This window comes from Notechis scutatus, chromosome 3, assembly GCF_049901735.1.
Source record: "Notechis scutatus isolate UNSWTSFEM ecotype Mainland chromosome 3, rNotScu1.2, whole genome shotgun sequence".
Classification (NCBI taxonomy): domain Eukaryota; kingdom Metazoa; phylum Chordata; class Lepidosauria; order Squamata; family Elapidae; genus Notechis; species Notechis scutatus.
Genome location: NC_142011.1, coordinates 47,772,153 through 47,788,727, shown reverse-complemented (window position 1 = coordinate 47,788,727; position 16,575 = coordinate 47,772,153). Strand labels below are relative to the sequence as shown.

At 36.5% G+C, this 16,575-nt stretch overlaps 1 protein-coding gene across 7 annotated transcripts in view; it reads left to right on the top strand.

The window, feature by feature from the left end:
* Nucleotides 1–7,376, top strand: part of ATP2B4 (ATPase plasma membrane Ca2+ transporting 4) — a 155,500-nt gene extending 148,124 nt beyond the window's left edge. For 4 of the 7 annotated variants that reach the window (XM_087959745.1, XM_026676858.2, XM_087959749.1 and 1 more), the window contains one exon: nucleotides 3,922–7,376. In XM_087959745.1, the coding sequence (XP_087815871.1) occupies nucleotides 3,922–4,227 (306 nt within the window). In that variant the 3' untranslated portion in view covers nucleotides 4,228–7,376. The remainder of the gene's footprint in view (nucleotides 1–3,921) is intronic. The other 3 variants (XM_087959748.1, XM_087959746.1, XM_087959747.1) reach the window with 1 other exon arrangement.
* The last annotated feature ends 9,199 nt before the right edge of the window (nucleotides 7,377–16,575 follow it).

Genomic DNA, 16,575 nt, shown 5'->3' with positions numbered 1-16,575 from the left:
CCTCTCATTTACCTTTAAGTAGGAAAAAAAGCAAAACCTGATGCCCATTTTATGTTAAAACAGTATGATTTTGAGTTCCACGTTGTAGGACAGAATTGGGAACCTATGATGTGATACATTTTGAAATTGGGTCCATGAGAAACCCCAGTATGTTATTTCATTAAAATGAAAGCAAGTCAGAAATTTCAGAAAAGCACAACTTGCTAAGTAAAACTTGACAGTAAACTTAAAGGATTAGCAAGAGATCATGAGGAGAAACTGGAGGCTAAGCAAGTAGTAAACATTAAGGCAATTGAGAGCTTATGTACTTATTCTGCATATGAATATACTTGCTCAGTCATTTGTAATATTACAGTTTCCAAATTTGACATATAAATAAACAAATCAGTGAAATTGGTGAATTATGATTGTTGCAAGAAGTAGCCAATTTCAAGACACTCATAAAGGATAAATATTTTAGTGGGTTTTGGCCATGATAGCTGAATGAATCCTGTATGTTTAAAATAACCTTTAACTTTAGTTATCAGATTCTGAGAGCAAAAGAAAGGAAATATTATTATCAGAGGTTGCATACAAAGCTTTGGGCATCCCTAGTCAAATTGTATATTTCAATGAATCCCTAACAGAAACTGACACAAATGATACGAAGTAAACATTACATCCTTTTACAAATTTGAATGCATAGTATTTCAGTTGCTTCAATATTTTTTTAATGAAGTTGTTAATGAGTCCCCAAAGATGGTTGACTTATTAGATCTTTAGTTGGGTAGAAGAAAAGTTATTGAACAAATAGTCTCACTTTTATAACCTCTGAGATTGTAATACTTGTTCTTTCTCCTTTCAACCATGGGCCCCTCCATGCCAATATTAAATATGGATTGCCTCTATTATGTGAAAATCAATGGCATGGGAAATATTGGGTAAGCAGAAGGAAGAATGGATTCAGTTAAAATTCAGTGTATCCTACACGCTAATGTCTCATAGACAGAGAAGAAATTGAAATCAAAGGTGGTTATGAATGAAAGAAATAAAAAATACCTGTAGCTGATTAATAGAATTTTTGGAATCATGTGACCTGTGGAATCTATATTAGTTGCTGTTTTAAGAATTCATTGAAATATGCCCAGGTGTGCCTAAACATTTGATTATTGTTGATCATCACTTAGCATAGAAAGAGCCAGGGGAGGAAAAGACATAGTAAAAGAATTGAGTTATAATTTTTTAATTGGTTTATCCTGGCTTTATTTTATGTCAGTTTAAGGCAGCATACATACTTAATGCTTCTACCTCCTATTTTCCCCACAACAACCCTGTGAACTGGGCTGAGTTGAGACATGACTGGGAAAGTCACCCAGCTGGCTTCTATTTCTAGTCTGGCACCACAGTTAGCTTCATGAACATAACAGGTTCATACATTATACTTAAATGATGTTTTGCTTAACCAGACATTAAAGGATACAATCGCAGGTGGTCTCATGCAACACACCAAGACATAGAGACTAAAATAAAGCCGAATATATCTTAGCACATTGTATTAATCAATATGAACAAAATTGAGACAACATTTTATGTTATGAAACTAAAATAAACGTAGGTTGGATTTGCATGTTTGACATTAAGTATTTTTGGCCCTGAAAGTGTTTAGTATTAGATTCATGGTTTAATTCAGTCAGTTGAAATTCTATCAGATTTGGAGATGTCTTCATACCCATTAATATTAAATATGTTGGAAACTTCTAGCATGCTTTAGCCATCTTAATAGTTTGTTCTATTTAAATCAGAACTTTGCCACTTTGGATACTGAAACCCTATTTCTGGCTTCTTTGCAAAGTATAATCCTTAAGGCTTGAGCATTTGAAAGACTACCTGTTTCAATACAAACCTTTCCATCATAAAGATGTCCAGAGAGGTTCTTTCTAAATATGCCTCTGCTTGCGGAGGTCTATTCATCTAGTATGCTCTTAGACAGTACAAGGCATTCTTGGAAGTTGTGTTTGTTCTCTTTCTTTTATAAAGAAAGTCTTCAAAATGCCTATTTTTATCCACTTTTTTTTAACTTATTTTAATTTGCATTTTATTAGTAGCTGTTTCAAATGCTGAAAATGGGCAGTAGGAGCTGGAGAATGAAGAATTAAATAACAGAGAAACACCCTTCTCCTCCCCTCTCCCCCTTTATTTTTTTTCTGCACTACAATCACATTGCCTCCAAGATTTTTGTCATAATCACAGTGGCTTTAAATCTGGCTACTGGGCAAGAGAGCTGCAGAAAGAAAGCAGTGCAGCATCACCCCACCATGTGTTACTGGAAGTTACTTTCCAGTACCATTTTTCAGAGAAGCACTAACAACTAATATATGGATACATAAGGCATCCAAGTAAATTGTAAATGTAGCACAAGAAAAAAAATCACATCGTGTTCCTTTAAAATGCCATTTTCAAAATACTGTGGAGTCCTTTAAATAAGTTAATATAATTAGTATGTTACAATGCTCGATTGCCATAAGAGATTGAAAATATTGAGCAAATTTATTCCCACCCACCTACCTATTTCTGAGAACTGAAGAAAGCTTTGGAGAAGGCTTTTAAGTGTTGCTACCATGTATTTGTTGTTATGAATAATTGGATATAAAACATATTTTTCCTATAAATATGCCTGAACAGTTATTTGAATTTGAGATTCATTTTACACCATTTTGGTTTGTTTTAGCTCATCAGTGCATAAAATGTGGATTGCATTAAGATGCACTATTTTAATTTGCTTTGGGGATATGTTTTGCATTCAAGTCTCAGTAGAATGCTGATAGTATTGCCTCTAATGTATGTTTATGGTTAATATGAACAATAGCAAGCTTTGATCATCATGTTTGATATGTTGATTTGTTTGAGCATGATTTTCGCAGCAACATGATTCATCATGCAGAGGGAAGATGTCTGAATCCCAATATCAATAATGCTTTTTTGGTATGCATATATGATTTATATTATTTCTATGACCGAAGAAACTGTGATCAGAAGAAGGAATGGAAAGACAGAAATGTCTTAAATCTGAATCAGACATTATCAAAATAACCAAAGAGAGAGCATGGGATTTTGTGACCTCATTCATTTCCATCTTCCCTAAATCTCAGCTGTTGGAAACTGTAGGGAACTTGTATCCTTTAGGCATTAGTTGCCTTACTCTTACCTTTGAACATTACTGTCACAAACTAAGAGAAGCAATGGGCTCTTTCCCAAAGCAGCAGTGAGTGCTGGACATCCTCGTTGAATAAGCTGTCTATTAATTGCTTTTGGAAATGAGTGGCCAGTTTCCAAACACAAGAGCTCCTAGTCTGGGTTCCAGTTTAATAGCCTCTTTACTACTGCATGCTCACTGATATGTTCGTCATTCTGCTTGAATTTGCTACAGTACATGGTCTTGACCATTTTTGTGTGCAACACATTTCAGCCAATTAAATCTTTATAGGTTTGGGAATTTAAAGACAGCACCATCTTTTGCCACCCCAATTTTGCCTTGAAGCAAGTCTGCACTTTGAGAATGTGTGTGTTCTAATTGCTTTTGAGCTGCTCCATATGGATGGTTTTGTTGAAGAATAACTGTGCTTTGAATGTCCATGCATTTCAGAATTACTGTTAGAAATGTGACATGTCTTTTCTTGCAGCTCCTGAAGCCGCCTCATAGTTGATTGCCCCATCACATGTACAGTGCCTGATTTTTGACCATTGTGGTCATCCTGGTTCTCCATAGATGCTCTCTCATATTGATATATTTTTTTTGTTCAAAACTATTATTGCGGCTTCTATTGTTTTTGTTATATTTATTGCATTCTTCCTCCCCTGAAATCCTTAAAGATTGCCTCTTGCTATCACTCACTTTTTTGTATGCTTGTTTTTATTTTCGTCCCTCATCCTCCTGTGGTGTAGATCAAGGTGGTGAATGCGTTCCGTAGCTCCCTGTATGAAGGCCTCCAGAAACCCGAATCCAGAAGCTCCATTCATAACTTCATGACTCATCCAGAGTTCATCCACGAGGAAGACGAGCCTCAGAACCCATTCCTCGATGGCACTGATGAAGACTTGGAAGCTGAAGAACTTAAAAAGCAAAGTGAAGAGAGCCCAGGGGAGTCCTCATCTCTCAACACAAATAACAATGCAATGGACGGCAATACAGCTGAGGACACCATTCCAGAGCCAGAAAGCCCTTTACACAGCTTGGAAACATCAGTTTGATCTCTGAACTTTGACCTTCCTGCTTCCCCTTTCTTTAGGCAACAAAGGCACCAATATCTGACCATACACTGCAGCTACTTTGGCCAATTTCCTCTGCATCCTCTTTATGATTTCTTGGCTGCAGAAATCATGGTATCACCTAGGTAGAGTTGTATTTTCAACCAATTGCTTGGCAGAGGTGCCTCCCTCATGAAAGAAATCACCAGTGTGATCATCATCTTCTCAAGTTTGGTACCACATGTCTGTAGTAGTACTTGCTCAAGTTATATGCTTAAATAGAGAAGCTCTAGATACCCTTTAAAAGTTTGATGTGTAGCATCTATGGCACAGTTGCAAGATATGTCCTTAATTTTGTTTATGGAATCAGAATCCTAGATGCTTTTATATGTCCTTGGGAAGATGACAATGAGTGTCATAAAAATGTTATTAAGGGGGAGGGGGGTGATCTGAGTAAGGAGTTAGATGTGAACCCAGTCTTGCGCAGAACAAGCTGGGGAAGAACTGGTATCAATCCTTATACTATTTTATTTCTATTATCTCTTTGTTTCCAGGGTAGTGTCAGTCACAAAAGATAAGAAGGAATATATAGACAGTCTTAAAATATATTTTTTAAAAAGGAATAAAGCTAATCATAAGGAGATACAGCAGTGCCATATATCCTGAGAGATTGAAATGTTAAGGGGTTTGGTTTTTAATTGAAATTTACTTTTTTATGATTTCAGATCAAAATATTTTGGAATTACATATTAGCTGAGATACATTTATGTATTACATATTACTTGTTTAATTGGAACTTCATCATTCTGAACATCATTCTGAATATGTCATCAGTAACATCTCAACCCCTCTGATTCCAAACAAGGTGGAACAAGTATGGGTTTGTTACTTCTGCCCAATTTTTATTTGGATAATTAGAAGGAGCCAGTTCTTTGGAGAGTGCAAGCTATAAAGGCCAGCTCTAATAAGAGTCTGTCAGTTCTTACAGGTTTTTTTAACTACTTTTTGAATGCTGAAGAGTGAAAAAATAACAGGAAAATGTCTTGGCCACACATACCTACACAGAATGTTTTTGTGCATACGGAAAATGTAAACGAATCAGTTCCGTACATTTGGGACATACTGTGTAGTATTGTGGCACAAAGCACTTTCCTTAGTTGATAAGGATAAGATTCTCCCTGTTTCTTGTTATCGATTTTTCCTCCCCCCGCCCCGCCCCCCCCCCAACCATCTTGTACTGAAAGGATGCTTGCTGGTCTCATCTTGATACAGTTGCAATATTGAGATGCTGGTCTGGTGGGAGGTCACTGTTTTATCCTTACGGATCATAGCCATCCGGGGAGCAAATAGGATGTTTTGCTGAAACTGCTTGTATAGAATTTCTGCAAGAGTTGTGGGGCATCAAACCAAACGTGCACTAATCTAGCCCCTTATGTTAGTTCGCAGCGCTTTTCTTGGGAGATATTACCTGGAAGCAAAGAGAACCTAATTGTTCCTACTTCTTTCGAAAGTTTTCTTGTCTGGCCATCTTCCCAGCATTCAAGTGTGTGCAAATTTTTGCTGGAAATTAGTTTTTTTTAAATTGCTTTTCCTTTTCCTTTGGAAGAACGCACAGCAGAAAATCCTGTGCCTTGTCTAAGCACTGTCCAAAGCACTGCCTGTCATATTTGTAGGAGTCCAGTCCTTTGCCAAGAGATAAGTGTTCCTTAAGCAAAGACAAAATGAACCAAGAAGGAAAGTAAATCGTCTCTTGATTCGACCCTTTAAACCCAAATCCTTCTACCTGATTGATTGGTCATTGAATTTCATCCTGAGTTCAAAGTAGACTGATGAAGATTCCTTTTCCATAGCTGTTCTTTTCCAGGGTTGCTGTAAAGAGGGCTTGTATGCTGGGCTCAGCAAACTGCCATTATCTGAAAAAAAAAAAAAAAAAGCCCACCCATGTTCCATCCTCTGAATTGCAAATAAGGCCCTGAGTCATTCTCACCCTCCTTCCTCCTTCCAGATACATCCCTTCATTCCTTTCATCTGAACTATATAAATTGGGAGGACTTAGGGAGTGGAGCTCCATTTCTTGTTGTGCAACCTATCAGATAAGGGGAAGGGCGCCCCTTTTCATTTCATTCTGTTCAAAACATTGCAATGCTTCGAGGTCATTTTTCTATTTTAAATACTTGCAAAAACAAAACGGGGGGGTAGGCGCCTGCGTGAATATTTGTGAATTATTTGGGGGAGGGAATACTGATTTTATTTTTATGTTTGGGTGGTTTTTTTAATTGAAACAATTTTTGGAAGAAGAAACTCACTCCAACTATCTGTAATTGACAGATTGCAGTGAGCTATCTGACCTACATTTTTATCCATTGTTTTCCTTTTTTCTGTCTAGTTTCCTCAGGGGACAGGGGATAATTATATAAATATTATGCAAAAAATATATAGTTTTCTTTAGATCAGAAACGTATATTTTTAAGTCAGCCATATGTATTTTGTTTAAAAGAAACAAAGCTGTGAGTTACGTAACTGCAGTGGAATGTAGTCACATGGCTGGCAGTGGAAAATGAATGTTTGGTCAGACTCTTGTCAGCTTCCTTTCTCTAAACAGCCATCTTTGTAATAAAGTCAGTTGTGTTATACGAAACTGTTTTTTTATATAAATTATGTTGATATGGCAAGTTGCTTAAAGTATAAGTGTTTTACAGTGCATACATTTTTAAATGTAAAATAGTTGAGTTTTTCCTAATTTAGTTTTTGGTTATAAAATTAGCTGAAGTTGACTGGCTGAAGTTATTAAAAACCTGTAGCATATGCTGCCATGAGAGAGGATTTAAGATGAAAGCAAGGAGTCCACTTTGCAGATTTATGGATGCGCACCCTCACCCATTGGCCACCTTGCTGGTTCCGTTAATACTTTTGATCCTCTGTCTAGAGAAAAAGAAGGATTTCTCCTTCCTTATGTCAAAATAATTGAACAGTTCTGTCCAAAGTTGACTACATCAGCCATCTGAGAAAAGGCAAGTAAACCCAATTCAGCAAAGATCAGCTCTTCAGTACAAAGTGCACACTTTATTTTATGTTATGTTATTTTATTTTTACCCTATGCAGCATTCTTCTGGATGTAGCTAGCATCCAAATAAAGTAGTTCCTTCACACAACTCCAATTATAAGTGTAGTCTATCCTTACTGGGTGGGAGTGGTGTTAGATTATAATTTCTTACAACAGTAAGTATGCCGTTAGAAACAAAACTATATTTGCAGGAAGCAAATAATAATGGGAGGGAGAAATAATTCAAGATTGTGCCATGCCAGATGGAAGATGAGGTAGTATCCTCTTGTGTACATTATTATGCTTGGGATTATTTATTTAAAAAAGGAAATGGGCCCTAGAGCAGTTTTTCATCTGTTTCTTAATAATAGGAATATATTCTTTTTGTTAAACAAATTGGCACATTGGTACCAAAGACATTACATTGTTTCCTACGTGCAGTGAAAAAATACCCATTTTCAGGAGCTAAAACTGTGCAGTTGGTTCTTTTTATTCTATTGCACAGGGATCTAGTTTAATTTTTTAAAGTTTTGTGCAATACGTTTTAGGAAAATATTATTTTAAAAGGCATTTCTAAGAAAACAAATCTAATTGTAATTTTAGCCATGGGCAATCTAAATGAAGATTTATACCATAACCATTTTTTTGGGTAATATTTGAGCAGTAGTATAAAACTCCTGAGTGTTCATTTAGACTTTTGATCTAAGGACCAACACAAACACCCATTATAACGGGGCTGCAAGCAAGTCCACTAAAGATCTCCAATAATTCCAATTCAATGACCGCATTTTTTAAAAAGTGTTTTTTAATGGATCAGTATTTGCTGAGCACTCCTAGTTCAGCATTTTTTATCTGACTTACAATTGATGAGATTACAGCAATTAGTGGGATTGTTATAACCCTAAGAACAGGCACAGCTTTAAAAAGTACAGGAAGGCAATTACAGTTTCTAGATGTGTCATGGAAGTCTTTTATGAATGAGCTTCACCAGACTATATAGTCTTTACGAGGGTCGTCTAGATGGAGGATTTACCACTCTACCGCTAAAGGAAATAAATAAAACTCTCACTTCAGCCCATGATGCTTTTAGAATTGCTTCAATGTGACAACCAATATAGCTGCACACTAATACTCTATTCTACTTAACTTTTTGTTGTGCTTTGTAGCTGGCAATATTCCTATTAACCAAAAACAAAAGGAGTCCAGTCTACAGATTCATGTGCCCTTTAAACCCATGGCTAAGACTACTTGTTCAGGTTTTTTTCTGCCCATAAATAAATACATATACAGTATTAACATAAATTCTGTATATATGTTTATTTAAATCTCTTGAAAAGCATGCATATAAGAATTTTAAGTTTCCCCTTTTTCAATAACTAGTATAATAAGCAATGGTATTTTTGTATTAAAAAAAAGAAAAAGACCAAACAAAAGACTGAATATTATATGGTATGCATGACAAAATGGTTTTTTTAAAAAGTGTGGTTTCAAAGCAATATGTACCCTAGTGTGTTTGCCATATTCTAGAGTCCAGCTTAAAGTGCACCTGATCTGTAATAGCATTTTGTTATTATTTAATCTCTATGTAAAATGTTTTGCATGTATTTATATGGTTCTTGGGATTTTTTTTTTCTTTTTAGTTGTTCAGTAAAGAATAAAGAGAGGGATGGGGTTGACAAAGCTTTTTCTGTAACATTTGAAATTTTAAATATAGATAATGCCCTGGTTGGAAACACTGCAAGGAAATTAAGCTAATATGTAAGGTGCAACAGAAAGGGAAAGGATTTTGAACTAATAAAGCTTGTTTTGCTGTTAAGCAGAATCAGTGCACAAGTGCATTGAAAGAATAAACTGTGCCCACATGTAATTGTGATGTCTTCAATATGTGTCCCATCAGTTTATAAAGTCACTGATCATCTACTGAAGCTGCAATAGTATCAATTATTAAAAATATTAGTGTGGACCAAATTCAAATTATACACTTTTTAAAAGGTGACATGATTTTTAAAAAATATCTAAGATGGTTAATTGCACAACATATTATGTGTCGGTTTTGCCATCTCTGAGTAAGGTCCAGAAAAAGCTACCAAATTCTAGCCAAGACTAAGGATCTATGCCAATTACTCATGCAAAAATTGAAATGAATATTTTAAAGTGGAAAAGGCAGAATGCTTTGCAATTCTAATTTTAAATTAAAAAATGTTGCCGGTTCATATGTTACACTTTTAGCATGAACTCTTTCAATAGCTGAATTTGTTCTTGTTTCTGGCAATATATTATGTGACTATATAACTATATAATATTATCATATCCAGAGTAGGTATAGATTATTAAACAGAATTACTTCGTGAACATTGTCATGGCTTTTACTGTCCTGTTGCACAATGTGGTTATACTGAGGCAAACCTTCAATGTGATATTTTCTAAAAGTCTAATGTTTATATCCATATTTTGGATAGATAGGTCTTTAGAAAAAGCCCTCATTCAATGAAAAAAATCCCTTCATCAAGCATCCTTAATGGGAAGGACTTGAAGCTGTGTTGTAGGAAAACTGGAGATAAGGTTTGATTAGGAATTCACTCTAGTTCAGTAGTGTAATTCTACAGAAGCAGCTAAATATAAATGGTTTAAAGCATAATTCAAATAATTTATGCTTTAAAGCATAATTAAAATAATTAAAATAAAGATAATAATTAGGAAGGACATAAAGAGTATAGACTGAATCCAGTGTATGTAAGAAGAGGGAAATTCTACTCGGAGGAACACCATATATATGAGAAAGTTAAGATTCAGTGAGTTTGCTACTAACCCATCCCCATCAATATTTTGTCCACATTGATTACACATTTAGAAACTTCTTTTATTTTTACAAATGGGTTTCATTCAAATAAAGGGCAGGTTATGATGATTTTAAAAAAAACCAGACAAAAACAGTACAAATAGTCATAATAACAACCTAGCAAGGGAACTTGAAGCCCTTTAAAAATTGAACAACAGTTTCTGCTTTTGTACTGAATATGGGAAATAAATCTTTCTGAGACTTTAGTAGTTCTTGTCTCACAAACCTTACTCTCTATATATTATTGTTTTATTTAAATGTGTGGAGGGAAAAACATTTGCCTAGGTAGGTTTCTCAGGTTCTTTTCTTAAGAAAAAGTCTTCTCCAACCACGCTATATATACAGTATTTGGAAAGCAAAATTGGGGTAAATAATTTAGCATACCATTTGCTTCCTGAGACCACACACTTAGGTGCATGAGCTTAAATATGCTGCTTTTAGTAGAATCCTATGCAATTTGGCTGGTTTTGTTTTGTTTGAGAGGTCTAGGCTGCTCCTTCAACCAAAGCAGCATGATTAAAAACACAACCAGACAAACGAATCAGACAGCACAACACAGAAGTTTGCTCTCTTTGAAACCAGTAAAGTAGTATCTAAATAGGGCAAAGTATTTGTAGAAATTGCAAAACTTTCTAGGGATTTCCAGAGGATCCTGAGTTTCTCCTCATACATGTGATCCACTTCTGATAATCTCTGAATGAAACACCCTTACTAAAATATAGCATGGCATTTAAATGTCACCAAAGTTATCTTTGCTTCCAAAAACTTCAAGTAAATTTAAACACGATGTAGCTATTCAAACTGGCTGCATTGCGATGCATTTCTAGGTGCTTCCTATGCTGCCACACAAAACCAAATTAAAATTCAAGTGATAGTCATCTGTTATCTGTAGTGAACGTGTTCTGTGGTTATTCATTTCTATGTCATTGGTGCTCTTTTACATGCCATAGTTTTATCAGATGTGAAAGCTGCCATTTTTGTGCCTTCCAACCAGCCCACCACTGCCTAGGTATGCTGCTGTTTTCTGCAAATTTGATAACACTACCGATTTGCAATTACTGTTCCTTGAATTGCATGATTAAAAAAATGTATCAAGATATTGGGGTCCCAACCAATGGTAATGCCATATTTGGACTCAAATTTCCCGAGAGGGAGAGAAATAGATATACCCTTGAATAACTCCATACAGATAAGTGGATATATACTAATCAACCTCTTAAGTTTTACACATTTGGTAGCATTACAGATACAATTTTGCCTCTTTACCATTCTATTTTGCTCAAAAATATGGAGATTTTCTGCATTACCAAAGCCTTCTATATCAGAAGAGGCACTCTGAATTACTATTCTGAAGAAATCAGATTTCTAAATTGCAAGAAGAGCCTCCAAGAGTTAGCACAAGCAATTTCTGTCCAATGGATGAGAGGCTGATCATGATTGGAAGGGACAGAGCTACTGCTCTTCCCATTGTGCCTTGTGTAGATGCCATGTATTCCCAAATGCCTGAAAAGGGCCACTGAAAGATAAAGTATATGCAGATAGTTCTCAAATAGACATTTATTTTAAAAGAATAGCAGAGTTGGCCCAACCCCCTGCTCAAATAGGAGAACCTATCTTCTTAAAAACCTCCAGTGATGGAGCTCTCACAACTTCTGAAGGAAAGCCATTCCACTGGTTAATTGTTCTAACAGGAAATTTCTCCTTATTTCTAAGTTGTTTCACTCCTTGATTAGTTTCCATCAGAAGACATGCTTTTGAATCGGTTAAATAAACTCTAAAATATTAATGGGGAAAGAAGAGTTATGTGTTTTTTTAAAACAATCTTCTGTGAGTTGGTATTGAAAAACAGAAGAATGCAGGTGTGAAAGAAGAGATCTGAGGAGATAGTGAGAAAATACCCAAATCATATTATATGCCAATGTATGTTTTTTGAGTTAATTGGTTTCAACAGACAAAATTAAAACTAAATCCAGTTAAGTAAGACAGCAATATCTTGCACTGACCTTAGTTTTTCTCTTGATCTTCACTGTTGTGGAATAATTTCTTATCCTTTGAGAAAACAAAATCATTTCTTGTTTAATTTTTTGGCTAATTTGTTAGCTGCTTTTGGGCCTTGCCATTAGCTAAACTCAACTCTCCAACCTGTTTCATTGATTGGCTGATGTAAATTTTTAGAAAATGGTATTGTAATGCCTTGTTCAGGCTATTAATTTGCCTACTTTTAAACAAAAACTGGACCAAGCGGATCATTGCACTGCCTCAATTTGTGACATGAATGAATAATAACAATAATTACAAATAAAGGTGAAACTGAGGAAAGCCTCAATAGATATCAGTGCCAAGTATTTGCTGCCTCTGTCCTTGATGTCTGTCATTGTCATTTGGTCCTGCACAGTGTATCACTGACAAATCCAGACTGAACTTGTGAGGCCATCCATTTATGGGCAAGCATTTTTTAATATTGTAAATAAAAAGATACCAAAAATGAAGCCCATTTCTTTCTTACTTCCAACCCCTGCTCTGATGGCTGATTCTTCTCCTTAATCCCCTGTTCCCAAAATGTGCATATTTGTGGTTCATTGTTTGGGATGTGAGAAGTCTCATTCCAAGTTACAGGACAGTGCTGTATGTATCTAGTGTGTACTTTCACAATGTTTTCTCGTTTAACCTAGTTTTCTTTAGATGTATTAGACTTCAGGTGGCTCCACTTACTAAATGGGTTCATGAGGAAACCCTTTTATATTGCTGTTTATCTTTCCTGCTACAAGGCAAGAAAAGATTCTTTCCTAGAGCTAAATCAGAACTATGCTTGAACAATGACCTAGAACTAGATCAGGGGTCTCCAACCTTGGCAAGTTTAAGCCTGGAGGACTTCAACTCCCAGAATTCCCCAGCCAGCTGGCTGGGGAATTCTGGGAGTTGAAGTCCTCCAGGCTTAAACTTGCCAAGGTTGGAGACCCCTGAACTAGATGATACACCAACTCTTATGATTGTCAATACAGCTGGAGGTGGCCCCACACAGGCTGAAATCCCAGTAAGGAGAATCTTACTCTTGCAACATCAGAAGTGGTAACATAGCCTCAGGGCAGAAATTCATTTAGGTTATGCAGCTACCTTCTGACTTGTTTTCAGGGCCTAGGGGTCTCTGAATTGTTGTGAATCTAATTTAGCTAGTATATATTTTTTTATCTCAACTTGGGTAAGATGAAATTGCATTCAGTGATGAAATGAACAATTTCCTGAAAATCTACTCTGCTGGCCCTACTACATTTTTTAAAATATGTCCTATAAATTGGCTTGTGCCATGGCTTGTTTCATTCTCCCAGAATAAAAAAATTGTAATAGCATAATCTATGCCCAAGCAAGATAGAGGAAACTTCCAGAAGCACTTCAAAAATTACTGCTTGGATGATAGTTTTAGGACATTCAGTATTATAATAGTAATTGGGATCAAGACCTCCAATTCTAAGTGACTTAAAAGTACAATGTGCCCATGCCAGCTTAGAACAGCAATGCTGGCGGTTACAATTGTAGTCATTAAGTGAATCCCTTATGGTCATTAGGCACATCACATGATCCACCATTTGTGATCTCGTGCCAATTTCCCTGCGGACTGCTTGTTGAGACCTGGCAATGAAGATCCATGGAGATGCTGCAATGTCTACAGCTTTGAGGATTGTATGTAAGCCACCTCAGTCAGTACCATCATAATTTCAGTCACCAAATGAATGGTTATCAACTAAGCATTATGGAACAGTTATGGCGAACCTTCGGGCTTGTCCAAAATTCAAAAAATGCCTAACTTGACTGCTGGAGTGTCGCCCCCAACTCCCAAACCTTTCTCTATGCCCACCCCCACCCACCCCGGCCATCCTGAAGAGTGGGACTCAGCAGCAGGGCCGAGGCTGGGCCTGAAGTAAAGGCCAAGGCCTCAACTTCAGCTTTAGCACAGCTGCTGGCACTCAAAAGGGCTGCCTTCCATCATCCCCCAAGACACAATTGCCCCCACAACCCAGCATTCCCCAGGATCTGCCACAAGTCATTTATCTTCTGTTGAAAGGCCCCTGTAGACAACTCAAGACTGCTCCCAGGTAAGCACAAGGCCTTCTTGGTGCATCTTTGGATTATGCTCTTCCATGGCCTCTGCAGCCTCCAAAACCATGCCCCATTCTCATGCAATTTTCAGAAACTCTGGAAGCCACGCAAGGGCACAGTCCTCTCACAAGATTTTGGGAGGGCCTGGACGCCTCACAGAAGCACTGTCAGGTCTGCCATCAAAGGCTAGAAAGGGGAAGGGGAGGTTGTAGGATAAATGGGCAATAAAGCTGTGTGGGTACATGATGGGAAATAGGGAAGGGGGAATGACAGGTGATGAAGACCAGAGAAGCTCAGCACCAGTTTGCACTGGAATCCAAGGCCAGGCACCCTGAGAAAGAATGCCTATTATCCCAAAACATCTAGCGGAGTTCCGATTGGCTGAAGACAGACTGGTCACCAGGGGAGGGGGAAGGATTGGGATGAGGGGAAGCCTTTCTGTATCTTTTGGGCATGCAAAATCCAGAGCTAGCCTGACCTACCTGTAGTCAATATCTTTTTCATGAAAGAACCTTTAGCTTCAACCCAGTGGAGTCGGTCTTTCTTTCCTAAGAAAGGATCAGATTGGGGCAGGTCTGACAAGCACCCCCCATTGCTGTGTGGCCTCCGCAGCCTACAAAAATTGTGTGAGAACAGTGTGCTTTCAAGAACAGTTCCTGAATGTTGGTGAACACTGGTGTATAAAAAAAAGTGTCAAAGATTTGCCATTTAGATACATCTGTAGCTTAATTCTGGTTTTATCTCTTATAATGCTTGTTCTCCAAGCATGCCACTTAGGGGTTAGGTGCTCCTCCGGTATATAGGAATTGAATTATCCACACCTGTCTTTATTTGTAAATAACTCAAGGCAGAGAACATACCTAATACTACTTCCTTCCCCACAACAATCCTGTGAGGTGGGTTGGACTGAAAGTAATTGGCCCAAAGTCACCTAGCTGGCTTTCATAGCCAAGGTAGGACTTATGGTCTTTTGGTTTCTGGTACCCTTCTCAGGTTGACATTCATGAACTGTTCAGCACAAAATGAAATAATTGACATGAAGCATAGTCAGGCACTTGCAACCTGTACAGAATGTTTCACTAGACAAAAGCTCATACTGAAAAAGTTATAACCGGCTGCAAAATTCAACTGTCTTGAGAAGGCAGCCTCATGAAATATGTTTACAAGATGAGTAATCAAATTTGCATTCCTGATGCTAAAATTGTTTAATAGTTAAATTAAAAACCACATCGAATTAAGAGCTAATAGCACGCCAAAATTACTCCAGTGCATAGTGGCCAGAAAAAGAAACTTAGGTGGTTATATAAAAAAAGAATGTTACATAAACACTTCAACATGTAAAGTAAAGGGATATTAGTGCTTTTTGAATATCTTTTTATAATTTCAAAAAACATTTTAAACCAGAAGGTAAACACTAACACAAATTACTAGAAAATAAGAAAAAAAGTGATCAAAAAGCAAAAAAGGAAAAAAATTAAAAAGTATAAAGTGGCATTCAATATTCTTCACCAGTGTTTTAAATACAAATATATGTTAACCTCTCTCTAAAGTTACATTTTACTCTTTCTACCATCTATCCTGTCCAAACACAAGTTTATTTTCATTTTTATACAAAAAAAATCCTAAGAGACTTTCAGACAGCAATAAATGTAGTCTTTTATCACCTTTTAATTGAATAATCCCATCATTTGCCTGAATATTATCTGGAAATGTTAGATCTTTCTCCCCAATTGATTTATAGGTGAAAGTTGTAATTCATTGGTAAAAAAAATCCCATTGTTATTCAAATGCTGAAGTGCCACTTCACATGAACAGTATTGCATTTTAAATACACAATTCAGTTAAATACTTTGCCTTTTGTTTTTTTATCCAGGCTTCTACAACCACATAGTGTATAAATATGAAATGAGGTTTGGGATTAATGTAAATGAAAAGTACTCAAAACATATGGAATATCTGATACGTGTAAAAGGCAGAACAAGTTTTGGCCTTGAGAGTCTTGTAGATTACTGATGCAGGCTGGAAAGTGGAAAGAAGGATATAACCCTCTAATAAATTGTAATTTCCTTTCCGCTTTTGGGGAAAAGAGGTGAAGTTTCAAAACCACAGTGTAGTTTTTTCTAACGATATATTTTGCACTTACTTCCTAATTATCCCTGCCTCTCTTCCTCTTGTTTTCCCTGTTCCAAATTTTCAGTTCTAAACCTGGAAGTTCTCTTGTATCCTCAGGGACTAAAAATATATATCATATGAAAGAGTCATAGAGCTAGAAAATTTGTATTAGGTTAACTATGTTAAAGTTATGCAAATATAGTTGCACATAAAATACTTTTTTTCACTTAGTAAGCACTTTAAAGTTAAAAATAGATTAACA